Below are 18,485 nucleotides of genomic sequence, written 5' to 3' on the forward strand. Positions count from 1 at the left end.
CCGTTCGAGCTGAAAGTGAGTTCGACCGCCCTATGGAAATTAACATGGGGAAAACACGTTTTGGGACCCCCCTTTTATCTCAGCCCCCGCTTGACGAATCCTCCCCAAACATTCTGGTAAGGAGCGGAGAGCCACGAGGCAAAGTTGAGGAAAAATTCAGGCAGATTCCTCAACCGGCGCCAAAGTTATTCCCAATAGAATGTTGCGATTTCCCTATGGAAAACAATCCTAACTATAACTACCTACTGGCGACCGCCAGTAGGTAGAGGAAGAATGCAGGAAGAGGAAAAACACAAGGCGGAGGGCAAGGAGAAAACGTGCAAAAGCCACCGCGGCCGCAAAAAAAGAAGTTTTAAAGACAACAAAAGGTCCTAAGGAAAAAGCAAGATGAACACAAAAATGAATTTACAGACCACAATCGGTACTATAATCAAGCTTCCAGACCCAGCCGGGTAAGGAATTGTTTAATTTAAGAATAAAAGGAATAGGGTGACCTAGAGGTGGTCAGTTATACACACTTTGGATAGGGTACAGTCCTGTACCTATCCTTCAAGGAAGAAAGTGTAATAGAAGTAAAGAGAGAAAAGTTTTTCAGGCAAGAAGTTTGGAGCCAAAATGTTGCTTGTAGATTAGTGATCAATACACACAAGTTTCGACATACAGTATTTACAGAATGGCATACAATTGAATTTTCTGCAATACTGTTTCAACCGTCCAGGACTGTACCCTATCCAAAGTGTGTATAACTGACCACCTCTAGGTCACCGATTGTGGTCTGTAAATTCATTTTTGTGTTCATCTTGCTTTTTCCTTAGGACCTTTTGTTGTCTTTAAAAGTTAATTACCCATGGTCCATAGGTACTCGTTGGGTTCCCTTGTTTAAATATAAATGCAAAAAAAGAAGTGGCACAAAAAGAAAAACAGAAAACAATGATGAGCGCAAATACCATTATAAACTTATCTGATACAACGCTAACAACGGCTGAGCAACAACTCCTCATGCTGGGACTCAATTTCTGTCCCGAAAGTTCTTTTAATTACATTAACACCAGAGCTGATGTCTTTCTATACATTCGTAAATTAAAACTCAAGAAGTTTTACGCAATTAAATCCAAGTCCAATGTGAACACGTCAGCAGCCACTGGGGGAGCCGATTCAACTACGGTCTCCCCACTGGTTGCAGCCAATGATGCAAAAACGCTCCTAACATTGTGCAATCTGAGTATGGGAACAGCTCCACCGACAACCAACATGGACATTACTGACACTCAGTGTGAGCTGCGAGCGATTGACATTCAACAAAAGGGAGCCGGAGACAGCCCCTTCAAACCTAAAAGCAAATTCGTCCCCGTTATGCCAAAGGACGCGGTGGACATTTTCCACGAGTGCATCATCGAGGATTTGAAAAAACTTAATAGACAAATCCAAAGCACAAACAACATGTCCAGTTTCCAAACCAAACAATACCACAATTTGATGGCAAAACTGTCAAAAAACCAAGAAGTTATTGTGAATTCTTCTGATAAAGGAGGAAACATTGTTTTGTGGCAAAGGGACCAATACACCAAGGAAGCAATGAGACAACTTGAAGACGTTAACTGCTATGTAAAAAGCAATGGTGTCCAATACAAGCATGCCAAGGACAACGTCAAAAAAATGTTGTTATCCTATAAAAGAAGCAACTTAATCTCAGCAACTGAATATGCTTTCCTTTTGGTGGAACATCCTGTTATGCCACATTTGTATCTTATTCCCAAGGTGCATAGAATGAAAGATCCAACACCGGGGAGACCCATCATTTCAGCGATCAAGAGTATGGGTGAGAACATTTCACGTTACATTGACTTTTATTTACAGGAGCACGTCCAAATGTTGCCCAGCTTTATTGAGGACACAGGGGACTTTTTGACCAAGCTGGAGTCCATACAGTGGCAAGACAATTGGTGCATTATCACGTTGGATATCGAGTCACTGTATACGTGTATCCAACACACTCAGGGCATTGAGGCAATTTGACATTTCTTGGGACGAAAATCCTGTGCATATTACAGCCATAACAAAATGATATGTGACTTGGTGCAATGGTGCCTTAACAATAATTATTTTTTGTTTGGTAAGGACATTTGGAGACAGGTACGCGGGGTTGCTATGGGATCCTGCTTCTCTCCCAGCTACGCGTGCTTGCACGTGGGGCTGTGGGAGGAGCGGGATCTCGTTAGCGTCCCTGGTATTGAACATGTGAAGCACTGGATGCGATTTATCGATGATGTGTTTTGTGTATGGGAGGGCGACACAAACAGTGCAAAAATCTTTGTCGATGCTCTCAACACCAATCATTTCAATTTATTTTTCACATCAAGCATCAGCACTTCATCTGCTGAATTTTTAGATGTCTGCATTAGCATCAATGATGGGTACTTCACTGCACCGGAAACCCACTGCAGGCAATAGTATCCTACACGCCAGCAGTGGTCATCCTAGACACGTCATAACCAGTATCCCTCTGGGTGAGTTGTTGCGTTTAAAAAGAATTTGCAACACCCAGGAGAAATTTGAGGAGGGAGCAGTTGCCATGATGGCTAGACTTCAAGCTAGGGGTTACAGCAAAAGGTGCTTATCTAAAGCACTAGAAAAGAGCAGAGAACGGTCAAGAGTTTCTCTACTGGCACCCAAACCGCTTGACGTCAACGCCAGTGCAGACACTGTTAGACTGATAACAACTTACAGCAGGCAAAATCGCCAAATCCAATCCACTGGGCAATACTCAAGACAGATGGTGTTCTTCGTGATAGGACCCCCGATAACCCAGTGGTGACATTCAGACGTGCAGTCAGCATGCACAACAAGCTGGTCAAATCCAGCCCTGAACTTCTCACGGCTAATGAGTGGTTTGGAGGCAGGGGTTTCCATAAATGTTTCTCCTGTCGAGCTTGTAAATATGGCCAAAACATCACCTATTATAGTACTCCATTCTCCAATACGGAAATACCCATCCAAGGCAATTATAATTGCCGTACGGATTTCGCTGTCTATGTCCTGACATGCACCTTCGGTCTGCGCTATGTGGGCAGTACCGGCGCCCAGGTGCATGTCAGGATATTGCAGCACCTACGCGCCGTTGTCAATCACGATGGGGCGTATCCAGTGGCTCGTCATTTCAACATCAGACATAACAGGGATCTGTCTTGTTTTACATATTATGTACTTGACGCTGTTGCCCCTCTCAGACGCGGTGGCGACCGCAACAAATTACTACGCAGATTGGAGACGCGGTACATAATCAAGCTTGACAGCAAACAACCCAACGGGTTGAATGCGACGAAGGATTTGCACAATTTTTTGTAGAATGTCTGTTCAATCGCATCCACATTACAATCAGGTCATCACACCTCCATGTTGGAGGTTTCAGCAATTTCTTTACTGTGCACTTTATAATGGAGTACATATGAGTAATCTACAAGATATACATCAAGATAGAAACAAAAATGTACTCTAGTATGGTGACTTGCAGTCCTACCACCGTTCTTAGATTGGTTGTTTATGTTTTTAAACAATGCGGTCTTTTAAAAAGTATTTGGTTGTTTTTTGGTGGTTATTTTACACTGTGAATATATAGGAGCACTTGTTTATTATTGTAGACAAATTTCTGTAAATTAGGTCTTAATATTTATGTAGAATGAAATTTATAAATGTATACATTTTAATAAATATATAGGACTGTAGCTTATAGTCACGGTTGTACACTAAGGTGCGTATAGGGGTAATTCCTTTTTTGTACATAATCCAGCTGAGCTCTGTTTTAAGTTTCAACAATACTGCGTCAGGCCTAGCATTTAAATGTGCTCACAATGTCATTATATGTTTATATACTTTGTTTGGTCCATTGACATATTTAGCTCATTGAGTTATGAATTATGCATGCAGGCATATCATTTTAAATCAATCAGTGGATCATTTATCTGCATTCGGGCAGTAAAGATATAACAAGAAGTCATTAATGTATTTATACAGTAATATATATTTTTGTAACTACCAAACAGTGTTTACTGTGATGGAATTGACACTAGCGGCATCATGTTTATCGCTATTTATTTTAAATGTATTATTGAGACATTATTCAATATCTTTGATTTTCAGTATATTTATAGCAGCGCATTGTTGCTTTAAATTTCTCAATCCGGGCCACAAGTTGGATCATGTGATGCACGTGTGGGAGGTGTGGCCCATAGGTGGGGTCAGAACCAACAACATAAAAAAAAAAAAAAATACAAATGTGGTGTGTGAACAAGAGTACGCCAGTACTCGAAACGCTGCATTTTGAAGGCTTGTGAATAAATAACCTGCCTGGATATCGTGGGGTCTGTCTCTTCTTTCGCCGCGCAAAGTGGAGGTCTGAAGATTTCTTGTGATATATATATATATACATATATATACATATAACAATAGTATAAAATCTATTTAAAAAAGCATTATGTTATAAATTAAAATATTAAACTATTTAAAAATCTTTAAACTTAAATTTCCCAGTCCAGTCAGTGGGGAAAGTGTTGGATAGCAGGGAGGGGGGAAATTACTATTCCCACACGAGTGAGTGAAAAAGTAGGGAAAGTGTTAGATAGTGGAGTGGTAAAAATTATTATTCCCACTCCAGTGAGTACAACAGTAGAGAAAGTGTTGGGTAGCGGAGGGGTAAAAATGACCATTTTCACTCCAATGAGGGTAACAGTAGGGAAAGTGTTGGATACCGGAGGGGTAAAAATTACTATTCCCACTCCAATGAGTACAACAGTAGGGAACATGTTGGATAGCAGAGGGGTAAAAATTACTATTCTCACTCCAGTAAGTGCAACAGTAGGGAAAGTGTTGGATAGTGGAGGGATAACATTTACTATTCACACTCTAGTCAGTGCAACAGCAGAGAAAGTGCTGGATTGCAGAGGGGTAAAAATTAGTATTCCCACGCCAGTCTGTTGAAAATTAAAAATAAACAAAATATCAACAACAACAAAAATGAAAAATATATAAATATGTTAAACATTAAAATACAAATATATTTAATATTAAAAAACAGAATAAAATAAAAACATATTATAATGTTAAATACATATGACAAATACCTACAAATATATTAAATAAAATAAAATATTACTTTTCAAGCAAAAACATATTTTTAATTCGAAATCATTTAGAAACAAAATCATTAATTATTACATACATGTTTTTTTTATTTTCAGCCCTATAACAGCACACAATTCAGAACCCACATCTCAATAAAAAAAACTGTACTTCCAAAATTAACATAATTAATTATCAATGAAAGAAATATTATTAATTGAAAAACAAATTAAAACACAAAAAAATGAATTAACTTCCCACACTTTACCCCTATAATCCCCACAATCTGCAGCTAAAATTAAACAGTAAAAAAATAATTACACAATTCAAATGTATTTTCAATTAAAAAACTAATAGTAATTAACAACTAATTTACTCCCCACCCTTTACCCCTAGAATCCAATGCCCACACACACAAAAAATAAACAATTACCCTAATTAATGATCAATTAATTATTATTAATGATCAGCTAATTATTAATTAATTATACATTAATTACTTCCCACCCTTTACCTCTATAAACCCCACAACCTGCACCTAAAATTACTTACACAATTTCCATATTTAATTTTCAATCAATTAATTAATATTAATGAACTTGTTATTTAATAATTACAAATAAATTACTTCCCACCCTTTACCCCTATAAACCCCACAACCCGCACCTAAAATTAATTACACAATTTCAATATTTGATTATCAATTAATTAATTTATATTAATTAATAACTAAGGGGCCGGTTCCGATCTCATTCGGAAAGCAAACCGACTGAAACGGTTCAGGAATGCTTTCCGAACGACTCAGATCTGGGGAGGCCGACCGAGCATCCGTATGCATCCGGATACGATTTGGTCAGACTCCCATTGACTTCAATGGGAACTTGTGTTCTGAACGAGAACACAGGCTCCCATTGAAGAAAGGGTTGGGTAGGGAAAATTGTGCACCCTGTGGCGGACCCCCTATGATGCCTGCCACACTGTGCATGGTTGGGTAGAGGGGACCCATGGGTCCGATTCGGAGGGCCCTGGGGGAAGGGGGGCCTACTACGGGCCCCTATAGACCAATTCCGACAGCCGTTTTGTTCCAGGCAAACCAAATTGGAAAGGCTGTCGAATTGGTCATTGTACTCGCTTGCTCGGAAACCGAGTCCATAGAGCTGTACGAATCGGCTCTGGAAAGGCTAGACCTGTCCGAATGCCTTTTGTAATCGATTCAGACAGCCCTACCGGCTTCCTGGCATTGTACTTGGTCGTTTGGAAGTGTGTTCGATTCGGTCGGTAGCAAGGGCTCCGGATCGGATTCTGCAAACCTAAATCCGATTCAGAGCCCTTCCTAAGGACATGGTAATCTGTCCTTAAATATTAATTAATTAAAAATAAATGACTTCCCACCCTTTACCTCTATAAACCCTGCAATCTGCACCTATTTTCTTTACACAATTACCTTAATTAATTGCCAATTATTTAATATTAATTAACAACCAATTAATAATAAATTACGTCCCACAATTAACACTATAAAATTTCAATTAAATAAATATTAATAAATAAAAAATAATCCATTCCATTACTTTATGTCGGTCCCATGGCCCATAAAAGTACATCAACAGACAAAAAGATGTTTCCTCCCAAAGGAGTATACACAAGTGAACCATAGATAATACATAAGCATAAAATTAGTTCATATAAAAAGTATAAACTAAAGGGCGTCCCAGTGAATAACTGTACAATATAACTGTTGGACTTGGCCCTTATGGCAGGTCCACCCCTAAACTTTTTGCTTTTAGTATGTGATCTATGTTAGTGATTTTTGGGTCTCTGCGCACTTTTTCCCTGTGTCCCAGAGTAAAGTGCGTGCGTGTAGTATGGCTGGCCTGCCTTCCCATAGGAATGCATGGGGAATATGTTTGTCCATGTTAGTTCCTGATGCGTGGGGAGTGCATGCTCGAATTTGGTATGTGTGAACTCGTGAGAGTGAATGCTGTGCACCATTATGTGCGGCTTGTATGTGTCTAGTGGGGAAGTGCTACTTCTAGACATTGATGTAAGTGTGCAGTGAGGGTGCTGTAGCGTGATTGGCTGGAGCTGGCTGGCAAGCCTGGCTCCAGTAAGTCTGGATGGGTCTGCCCAGGAGTGAGTGGAGAGATCAACATGAGTGATGTGTGGGAGGGTTGCACCTGGTTCCTGATGGGGCTGGACTTTCCCCACACCATGCTGGCTCCGGCCCCTGTGGTGCGTCTAACGACCCTAGCCTCCCCAGTGAATGAAAGGGGTGGTTGGGCCATCAAGGGTACTCCAAAACCAGCTGCGACTGGTTTCCCCCACCCTGCACCCTGAGACAAAGGAATGACCTGTATAAAAATGGGGCTGTGTCCCCACAGAAACTGTTCTGCTTTTTGGATCCTAGCTGAGGGGGCTGCTGCTGTTGCTGGGGCCAGGAGGACCGCCACTTGGACTGTCTCCCTGCCTGGAGACCCAGTGAGCTGGCTCTGGGCCCAGCCTTGCTCCCCTGCCTGCCTCCAGACCTTGCTGGAGCTTTGCTTTTGCCTATAGCGCTGAGAGCGCTGTTCTCTTGTCCTGCAGCGCTGGGGAGCGCTTTATTTGGCCGATAGCGCTGTGAGCGCTTTATTCTGTCCCCCGGCGCCTGGGAGCACTTGACTTTGCTTATCGTGCTTGGTAGCGCTTTTATTCTCCTTTCGCGGCTGCCCACGCCGCATATTCACATTTTTATTGAGGGAGCCCACCCCTCTTCAGCCCCGCATCCCCGCCGCAGCCCCAGGGCAGAGGAGACGCCGAAGGGGCAGCCGCTGATGTCACCCGGGAGCCGCGCTGCCATTGGTTTAGGCTGCGGGAGGCTCGCCGGGTGACCTGCGCGGTGATTGGCTGCCCAGGCGAGACGAAGCAGGAAGCAGCCTGCGTTGACTGTCCTGAGGCTCCCGAGCGAAGGGAGAGCCCCGGGAAAAGAGGAGAAGCCCAGCCCCGAAGAGCCGACGCCGCGAGGAGACGCCGCCTCCCGAAGTATCGGGTGAGTGCGGGCGTGCCCCGGGTCGCGTCTCTGTCAGGGGCATTTTTATCGATTTAGAGCCACGAGGCTCTGGGGGCATTCATTTGTTCTGAGTCCCCCGTGAGGGACTCCAACGTTCCGCCCACACCGGTGATGGGCCCCCGAGAGGCTCAGGGCATTCCTACTTTCGAGTCCACGAAGTACTCCAACGACGCCCCATTGTTGTTCGTCGAGCCCAGAGAGGCTCGTGGGGGCCCATCTATTTGTTTGAGAGCCCAGAGAGGCTCCTCGAGGCGCCATTGTTCTTCGAGCCCTAAAAGGCTCTTGGGCCCCAGTTATTCATTGTTCTAGAGCCCTGAGAGAGGCTCATCGCCCACATTTGTTTTAGAGCCCCAGGGAGGCTCTTGAGTGACATTATATTGGTTTAGAGCCCAGAGAGAGGCTCTTGGGGGGACACAGGCAGTTGGTGAGAGCCCCGTGGCTCCCACGCTGTTTTGCCCTCACCATTGTTCTTGAGCCCACGAGGCTCCAACGTTGGCCATCATTTATTTACAACTGTCCAGCACTTAGTGGACAGTTGCTACATTTAGGCTTGTGTTCCTGGCTGCCTGCGCAGCCATCCCTGACATTTGGACTCAGGGCATTTTCAGCCCTTGCGAGGCCAGTTGGCCTGAGGGACAATTCTAGTGTTGTGCCTACGTGCACCCTGCGCAATTTATGGTTTACGTGCTAAAATGATTCCTGCGCAACTGTTCTACCTGCACCTCTGAATATGCTTTTAAGTCCCATGTGCAATGTGTTTATGTTTTATTACCTTGGCTAAAAGTGACCTGCTTAGGTGATTGTCCATGTTTTATCCCCTTTGCTAAAAGTGACCTGCTTAGAGGATTGTTTATGTTTTATTACCTTTGCTAAATGTGACTTGCTTAGGTGATTATTTTAGGTTTCCTTCCCTTTGCTAAAAGTGACCTGCTTAGGTGATGGTTTTCCTTCTATAGGTCCTGCTGATAAGGTCCTAGTTCCCTGCGTGATTTTCCTACAGTGGTTAGGGTTGCGTTGGAGGTATTTACCCTTTACCAGTGATTACTGGTTGTATGCTACATTTACTATTTTTGTGCTACAGTCATTATATGTTTATGTGCTAAGTGTTATACCTACAAGTATTATTTCTAAAAAGTGCATACCCCTGACAGTGGTCCAGGTGGCCCTGTCCTGTACATAATCCCTTGTAAATTCTGCCCGTGCCTGTTGGCACATTGTAAAGTGTGTGTCTTATATAATGTGTTTTTATTATAATACAAGGGCTATTTTCGCTATAACCTTGTGTGGAGTTTCTTTTGTGGTGGGCCTAGGGTGTGGTTGCTGGGGTGCGCGCGCAAACGCTTTACACATCGCCTCCGAGATTAGCCTTGCTGCTCGCGTCACGTTACCTAGAGGGTGAGCAGGGGTTATCTTGGTGTGTAACTCCCTTGCCCTGACTTAGAAATGGTGATCCCTGACTGACTTTGGCGTGAGCGTTGGCCGGCCGGGGGTCCCGTTTCTAACATTGGTGGCAAGCGATGCGGATTGGACTTGCGTTTGCGCTGTACCACAGTGGCGACAGGCCGCACTACAAAACTCTACATTTTTAGATAACCACATTTTGGGGATTATTGTTTTTTGGTGAAGTTCAAGTATTGCTTCTCCTGAAAGGTGTCATTTTGTAATTTGTGTCCAGTACATTTGTTCCCCGCCCTGCTCCCAGATTGGTTCCTGTGTCACTTTATGGTCAGGTTGAGAAATCAGGGGTGGTAGAAACTGCCTTACCGAGGGGGTGTGTGTGTGAATGAGTGGTGTGTTACACTGGACAGAGGAGTGCAAGTTCTCTGAGATAGGAATCTTGCTGAATTTTTGTAATTGTATACTCTTGTTAAGCTTAGACCCCCAGGTTCCCTGTGTCAAACTCTTCTTGAGAACGTCCGCCAAAATGGAGCCTACTTTTGATTTCTGTGATCTGTTTAGATACAGTATGTTGGAGTTGGTCAGATTCTGTGAAGAGAGAGACATAGGGGTGGATGAGTCAGATACTCAGTCCGAACTTAGGAGCAGCCTGATCCTATGGCAAAAGGATCAATGGGATCTTGAGCGCAGTGAGAGAGAGGGCCCAGGCCACACGCCATGAGGGTGGTGAGTCTGTGGGGAGCCCTGAGGATTCTGATGATGAGATTGAATGGGCACCAGCAGATAGTGAGGACCCCATAGTTAGGGAGTCCCTTGCTGGGTCCAGTGTCAGTACCAGCGCCCCATCCCTTGTCCTGTCCCCAGAAGAGTGGGAAGATAGGGAGAAAGAAAGGGAGTATCAGCTAGCGATAGAACAGCTCAGGTTGGAGCATGCCGAGGCTATGGCGCAGCTGGGTGTTAAGAAGCAACAGCTAGAGATCGAGAGGGTCTTAGCGCAGCAGAGGATAGAGGAGGAGAGAATGGCCATCATCCGTGAGAGAGCAGCCCTAGAGGATAGACTATCCCCTGCGCACAATTTTAATTTTCTGGATTCCCCAGGGAGGGTTGAGTCCAGTGGTGGCAGCTATTTAAATGTTAGTGTAGAAGGTCCCACTCCCAGTTCCCCGAGTCTGGTACCTGTTTTCCAAGAAGAGGAGTATAGGTTGAAGTTCAGGAGACTTAGGAAACTGTCTCACCAGTCTTGGGAGGAGTTTGTGGATGAATGTGGAGAAGCACTGGACAGTTGGAGAGAGCTTAACCCGAAACCGGATTTGTATGGACTGCTCGGTGTAGTTCTCAAGGAGCAGTTGCTCAGTGTTGTTTGTCCAGAGTTGCGCCAGCACCTGCTGAAGTGTGGTTCCTTTTGTCCTTGGGACCTAGCAGAGGAAGCAGAGCGCTGGGACAGTGCAAGAGGTTCTTTAGAGTCACTGGTGAGTGATTCCAACAATAGTGGGTCAGGTGTCCTCCAGCCCAGCGTGGTGGAGGAGGGTGAGAGTAGCCCAGCTAGGTCCCAGTACAGTGAGGAGGGTGTAGGGGCTTACTACCTGTCTCAGTGGAGCGGTAGTGAGTGTGAGACCGAGAGTCCCAAAGCGCCCGAAGCCCTGCCCCAGAGCCTGGATGGTTTCTTTAGGGAACACCAGGATGGAAACCTAAGCTTTCCTGTTAGTTCACTTGAGGGAGATCTCCTAGTGTGTAGAAGACCTGGAGCATCTGTAAGGGGAGCTTCTATGGTTCTAGAGTCTGGCAGTACCGCTCCTGTGGGGAGAGTACAGGAGTCCAGCGAAAAGAGTGATTGGGGGATAATATGTGGGTCCCCAGAAGTCCTGGAGTGCCAGGCATTGGTTCCACCAAAGGTTTTAGACCCGAGGTTGGGAGGCCAGGTTCAGGATCCACCTGACCTGAAGGGTGGGACTACTGTAAACAGTGTCCTGACCAGTTCTTCTTCCAGAGGTACCGCCCCCGTTGGGAGGGAGCAGGACTCTGGAAGGGGGTGCAGAGGGTGGGAGAGCCCACCTCTGACCCCGGTGCAACCTGAGGGGTTAAACCCTGGGTTGGGAGAATGGTGTTTAGAGGGTACCCCTCGCAGGAGGAGGAGGAACCCTAGAGGAAGAGATAGGGGGAGGAGAGCCTTCCCTGAGACTCCTGGTCCACCTGAGGTTGTAGACCCTAGGCTGGAGAACCAGTGGTAGTCTAGCCCTGTCTTGCAGACAGGAAGGGTGGAGAATGGCTATTATGTGCCAGGGGTTACTACCCCCCACTTTGTGAGTAGGCAGGATCCAGTGGCACCTGGGTGGCCTAGGGCCTGGTCCTGGCCGAGGGCAGCTGGAGAGTACCAGTGGGGTAGCCCTGTTAGTCCCTACAGTAGTTTTAGAAGGAACCCCAGGGGTTCACCGTGGCATAAAACAGGAGGGTGTCCCTGCAGTTGCGGGCCCGCGTCCGTGTTTTATCGCCCCAAGCAGGGAAGCCCATCACGGTGGTGATTGGTCTGCCCTGCGTTTTGGCTGGAAGGGGGTTGTGTTGGACTTGGCCCTTATGGCAGGTTCACCCCTAAACTTTTTGCTTTTAGTATGTGATCTATGTTAGTGATTTTTGGGTCTCTGCGCACTTTTTCCCCGCGTCCCAGAGTAAAGTGCGTGCGTGTAGTATGGCTGGCCTGCCCTCCCATAGGAATGCATGGGGAATATGTGTGTCCATGTTAGTTCCTGATGCGTGGGGAGTGCCGGCTCGAGTTTGGTATGTGTGAACTCGTGAGAGTGAATGCTGCGCAATGGTATGTGCGGCTTGTATGTGTCTAGTGGGGAAGTGCTACTTCTAGACATTGATGTATGTGTGCAGTGAGGGTGCTGGAGCGTGATTGGCTGGAGCTGGCTGGCAAGCCTGGCTCCAGGAAGTCTGGATGGGTCTGCCCAGGAGTGAGTGGAGAGATCAGCATGAGTGATGTGTGGGAGGGTTGCACCTGGTTCCTGATGGGGCTGGACTTTCCCCACACAATGCTGGCTCCGGCCCCTGTGGTGCGTCTAACGACCCTAGCCTCCCCAGTGAATGAAAGGGGTGGTTGGGCCATCAAGGGTACTCCAAAACCAGCTGCGACTGGTTTCCCCCCACCCTGCACCCTGAGACAAAGGAATGACCAGTATAAAAATGGGGCTGTGTCCCCACAGAAACTGTTCTGCTTTTTGGATCCTAGCTGAGGGGGCTGCTGCTGTTGCTGGGGCCAGGAGGACCGCCACTTGGACTGTCTCCCTGCCTGGAGACCCAGTGAGCTGGCTCTGGGCCCAGCCTTGCCCCCCCTGCCTGCCTCCAGCCCTTGCTGGAGCTTTGCTTTTGCCTATAGCGCTGAGAGCACTGTTCTCATGTCCTGCAGCGCTGGGGAGCGCTTTATTTGGCCCATAGCGCTGTGAGCGCTTTATTCTGTCCCCTGGCGCCTGGGAGCACTTGACTTTGCTTATAGCGCTTGGTAGCGCTTTTATTCTCCTTTCGCGGCTGCCCACGCCGCATATTCACATTTTCATCGAGGGAGCCCACCCCTCTTCAGCCCCGCATCACCGCCGCAGCCCCAGGGCAGAGGAGACGCCGAAGGAGCAGCCGCTGATGTCACCCGGAAGCCGCGCTGCCATTGGTTTAGGCTGCGTGAGGCTCGCCGGGCGACCTGCCCGGTGATTGGCTGCCCAGGCGAGACGAAGCAGGAAGCAGCCTGTGTTGACTGTCCCGAGGCGCCCGAGCGAAGGGAGAGCCCCGGGAAAAGAGGCCCCGAAGAGCCGACGCCGCGAGGAGACGCCGCCTCCCGAAGTATCTGGTGAGTGCGGGCGTGCCCCGGGTCGCGTCTCTGTCAGGGGCATTTTTATCGATTTAGAGCCACGAGACTCTGGGGGCATTCATTTGTTCTGAGTCCCCCGTGAGGGACTCCAACGTTCCGCCCACACCGGTGACGGGCCCCGAGAGGCTCAGGGCATTCCTACTTTCGAGTCCACGAAGGACTCCAACGACGCCCCATTGTTGTTCGTCGAGCCCAGAGAGGCTTGTGGGGGCCCATCTATTTGTTTGAGAGCCCAGAGAGGCTCCTCGAGGCGCCATTGTTCTTCGAGCCCTAAAAGGCTCTTGGGCCCCAGTTATTCATTGTTCTAGAGCCCTGAGAGAGGCCCATCGCCCACATTTGTTTTAGAGCCCCAGGGAGGCTCTTGAGTGACATTATATTGGTTTAGAGCCCAGAGAGAGGCTCTTGGGGGGACACAGGCAGTTGGTGAGAGCCCCGTGGCTCCCACGCTGTTTTGCCGTCACCATTGTTCTTGAGCCCACGAGGCTCCAACGTTGGCCATCATTTATTTACAACTGTCCAGCACTTAGTGGACAGTTGCTACGTTTAGGCTTGTGTTCCTGGCTGCCTGCGCAGCCATCCCTGACATTTGGACTCAGGGCATTTTCAGCCATTGCGAGGCCAGTTGGCCTGAGGGACAATTCTAGTGTTGTGCCTACGTGCACCCTGCGCAATTTATGGTTTACGTGCTAAAATGATTCCTGCACAACTGTTCTACCTGCACCTCTGAATATGCTTTTAAGTCCCATGTGCAATGTGTTTATGTTTTATTACCTTGGCTAAAAGTGACCTGCTTAGGTGATTGTCCATGTTTTATCCCCTTTGCTAAAAGTGACCTGCTTAGAGGATTGTTTATGTTTTATTACCTTTGCTAAATGTGACTTGCTTAGGTGATTATTTTAGGTTTCCTTCCCTTTGCTAAAAGTGACCTGCTTAGGTGATGGTTTTCCTTCTATAGGTCCTGCTTATAAGGTCCTAGTTCCCTGCGTGACTTTCCTACAGTGGTTAGGGTTGCGTAGGAGGTATTTACCCTTTACCAGTGATTACTGGTTGTATGCTACATTTACTATTTTTGTGCTACAGTCATTATATGTTTATGTGCTAAGTGTTATACCTACAAGTATTATTTCTAAAAAGTGCATACCCCTGACAGTGGTCCAGGTGGCCCTGTCCTGTACATAATCCCTTGTAAATTCTGCCCGTGCCTGTTGGCACATTGTAAAGTGTGTGTCTTATATAATGTGTTTTTATTATAATACAAAGGCTATTTTTGATATAACCTTGTGTGGAGTTTCCTTTGTGGTGGGCCTAGGGTGTGGTTGCTGGGGTGCGAGCGCAAACGCTTTACACATTGCCTCCGAGATTAGCCTTGCTGCTCGCGTCACGTTACCTAGAGGGTGAGCAGGGGTTATCTTGGTGTGTAACTCCCTTGCCCTGACTTAGAAATGGTGATCCCTGACTGACTTTGGCGTGAGCGTTGGCCAGCAGGTGATCCCGTTTCAAACAATAACAAATATAATAATAATAAAGTGCATTTTAGAATTTTTCAGGAAATAAGCCTGGGCAAGTCAGAACTCAACATTTCCAAATAAAACTGCCTGGGAATCACTTAAAACAAAAACTTGTGTAATATAGCACGATACGAGGTTAAAACCGTATTTCATCAAAGGGTATTAACATAAAAAGAGTGATTAAGAAAAAATACAAGCAATGCAAGTTTCTAAGGCCGTGGTAACTTGTTTAAGAAAGTCCAACAAATACGCTATGTAAAAGTTAAAAAAGGCGACACAGCAAAAACAATAGGGGCATGAGTGTCGTATTTTAGGACTTTAAATGCCTCTGCACAATGTACGAAACCTAAATTCCTGCAGAGTTGAACGAGCCAGCACTGTCTGGGTAGTTTATAACCAGGAGAGAAAAAAACCAATGTAACTGTCTCTTCCTTGTGGTTACAGGCATGGCACCCTCCAGGTTGAGTTATGGACCATTTATTCGAGAAGGCACAGAGCGGTAGAGTCTCAAATCTAATCTGTGCACATAATTTCCTTGCCAGGGTTGGTTGAATGTCATCCAGGAAGGGTTCTATAATTTACTCGTTCTTGATTTTGGAAAAAAATTGACTGTCAAATGACTGGAGGACGAGCGTCCCTGGATGTCGGCAAGTTTGTGCCTCCTATAAGATTTTATCATTTCTAACCGGGTAGTTGGGATGCCCCTCCCAGACCCTTGCTATTTAATATACAAGTAAACAATTTATTTGGGGTCTTGCTGACTGCTGACTTACAGATACCTTGGCTAGAGTTGGAGTCGCTATTTATCAATCTACCTCTTCCAAGACCCCAAATAAATTGTTTACTGGTATATTAAATAGCAAGGGCCTGGGAGGGGCATCCCAACTACCCACAAATGGATTACTTGGTGGCCCTCTGCATGCTTCTGGAATGATGTGGTGTTACACGGAATAGTGAATCCTACTATTCCTTAGTTTATAGCGCCATCCAGCGCAAGGCGATGTAACGACTTCGTTGCAACTTCATTGCGGTGTACTCACTGCGATGAAAGGATGGTTCCCCTCTGCACACGCAACCCATCCGGCGATGTCAGGTTTGAAATGTCTCCCTGGCAGCCAAAATCATTCCCCCTACTTATACCTGAGTACTGCTTACATTGTTGTTTATTTCCCTACTATCCCCCTTTGTTACATCGTTATCTATGCAATTAAGTATGGGGGCGAGTTCTTCCCTTACAATGGCTCAAAGTTTGTTCTGTAGGTCAGTCAACAAGTTTAATGCCCAGGTAGGATAATCAGTGTCTAATCTTGATTGCGGAGGACAACCAGCATTTGAATCAGGCTTATCCCGAACCTCTGCACTAGATGGTGACTCCTCACTCATTTTCTTTCTTTTCGCTCCCACCCCGAGTTGTTTGTTTATGCTTCTTTGGAATACTAGTAGTATTTATCCCCTTACGTTCTACTATTTTAGGTGTAACTTCTTGGAGTGGGGATGGGGTGGTTTGGCTGAAGGGACTGGGTTGGCAGTTTGCGAAGTACATGAATCAGACACTGAAATAAGTAAGACAGGAGTTAGTGACAAGCGTCTCTCAGTGAGCTCTATTTCTGTATTGACCACTCCTATGGCCCTCAGTAACATCCTATCAATTGAGGTGGGTGGCAGTGACGATAAAAGGGGTGCTTTGGGCAGGGGTATTTGTTTCGGAGGGCAGGTACGCTTCCCAATTATGCAGCTTAAGCCGGCCTATACCACAGACACCCCAGTAGAATCAACCTACGACCGTCTCAGACTAGAGTGTAGGTTATGCAATCTCAGTACAAAAGTAAAAATTAAAAATGACCCAGATAGCGAGTGGAACAATGGGGGGTTTTAATGGGCAACAATCGGGGGCCTGTGCAGCAACCATCACCCTACTCAGAGTTAAATATTAGTGCTATTATAGGCAAACAATTTAATAGCTAATAGCTAAATCTTCAATGTTTATATGTAAAATTGTCACAGGTGCACCCAAAACTCCTGGCAGTAAAAAAATATAAGAAGCACAGATAATCTGTATGTTCAAAAAGCAGTCTAATAGTCCCACAAGTGGTATTCTGTTTTGGTCCTGTGCAACAAGAACAGTTAATGTTGGTTGGCTACACTGAGTTCATCAAAATAAGTGCGGAAACATTGAGGCCTCCTAGTTATAATTGCATTTTTCCACAAGTATAATTATATGCTGTATTGTCACGGTCTCACCCATTTCAAAATGAATGGTATTTTGTACAATGACAATGCCTATCTTGCACTTCGTATGAATATAGTTGTATTTTGTACTACTGTCATTCTATTTTGCACAAACAGAATTGCATTTTGCACAATTATAATGTTTACCTTGTTTAAATATGTGACTAATAACACTTTTGTGAATGTGGGTTTACCGTAGAGTGTTCCAGCTAGAATTTGAAGGTAGATATATTTTAGTGTAATTTATCAAAAAAATGATATATATTTTAACCAGATAGAAGGTACAACTTAGCCTTTGTGGATCTTGAAATATTGTTTAATGGGGGACGGAGGGGGGGACGGACTAGTGCTTGTAGTAATAATGTCTTTTAGAGTAAAATGTGTGGGGCCAATTACGATGGCGGGTGGAACGGGACACAGGACCAACTGCCCATGTCGCGGATGTCTCGCCATAGACATTAGGATGCACCCCCAACACTGGCGGGTGCATACTGCATTTCTAACATTGCGGCGGGCGGTGCTGTCAGCAGCACCCGTCGCAGTGTCAGAAATGCATGTTGTGCATTTGCATGCACAACATGACAGGCACCGCGTGGTGCCTGCCACCTTGTGCCTGCAAATGCAGGTGCGCACCCCAACACGTTGGGGGCCCGCAACGGGCCCCCAGAAGCAAAGACCGCATGCCTTTCCATGGCGGTAACGCCGCCATGGAAAGGCTGATCTCCGCCAACATCGTAATATGGAAGGCAGTGTCTTGCAGACACCGCCACCATATTTAACATGTTTTCCGCCCAGTCGACTCGAAAGAGGAGGACAGTCTTTACGTCCCCTGCGGACCCCAAAGGCATCCAAATATGGAAGGGGTCATTCTGGTGTGAATGGTGGGCAGTTAGCCCCCGCTGGCCGGCGGTGGCTACCCCCGGGCTGGCGGGGGCAAACCGCCCGCCATCCTAATGAGCCCCTATGTTTTTAGGACGAATGGAGTTTTTTTTAAGCAGTATGCTGCATTTTTTTTATCTTATGATGTGTTTGTATATGAGACGTTTGTATTCCCTTATTGGCATGACATCATACTGTTAATAAAAACAATCAATCAATCAATTATCTATACATTGTGGTATCTATTGTGTTGTTCAGTTTTGTTTTTAATTTTTTTTTTCTAGGTGGCTACGCCCCTTTCCTTTCTTTGGCAAACCGAGATTTTGCATTTGATGCCCAGCAGCTAGTGATCGCTCCAGGGCCAGGTCAATATGATGTTCCTCCTAAACAGGTAAACAGAAAAGGGCTTGGGAAGCATTTGTAAGATTCATTTGTGAACAGGCAGATCTCAAGA

General features: G+C 46.0%; 1 protein-coding gene across 1 annotated transcript in view; it reads left to right on the top strand.

Annotated features, from left to right (window-relative positions):
* Window positions 1-1,251: 1,251 nt before the first annotated feature.
* STPG2 (sperm tail PG-rich repeat containing 2) overlaps window positions 1,252-18,485 on the top strand; it is a 2,154,459-nt gene continuing 2,137,225 nt past the window's right edge. Inside the window, exons 1-2 of the mRNA XM_078677832.1 lie at window positions 1,252-1,981; window positions 18,316-18,422. Of these exons, the coding sequence (XP_078533958.1) occupies window positions 1,252-1,981; window positions 18,316-18,422 (837 nt within the window). The remainder of the gene's footprint in view (window positions 1,982-18,315; window positions 18,423-18,485) is intronic.

This window comes from Lissotriton helveticus, chromosome 2_1, assembly GCF_964261635.1.
Source record: "Lissotriton helveticus chromosome 2_1, aLisHel1.1, whole genome shotgun sequence".
Taxonomy (NCBI): Eukaryota; Metazoa; Chordata; class Amphibia; order Caudata; family Salamandridae; genus Lissotriton; species Lissotriton helveticus.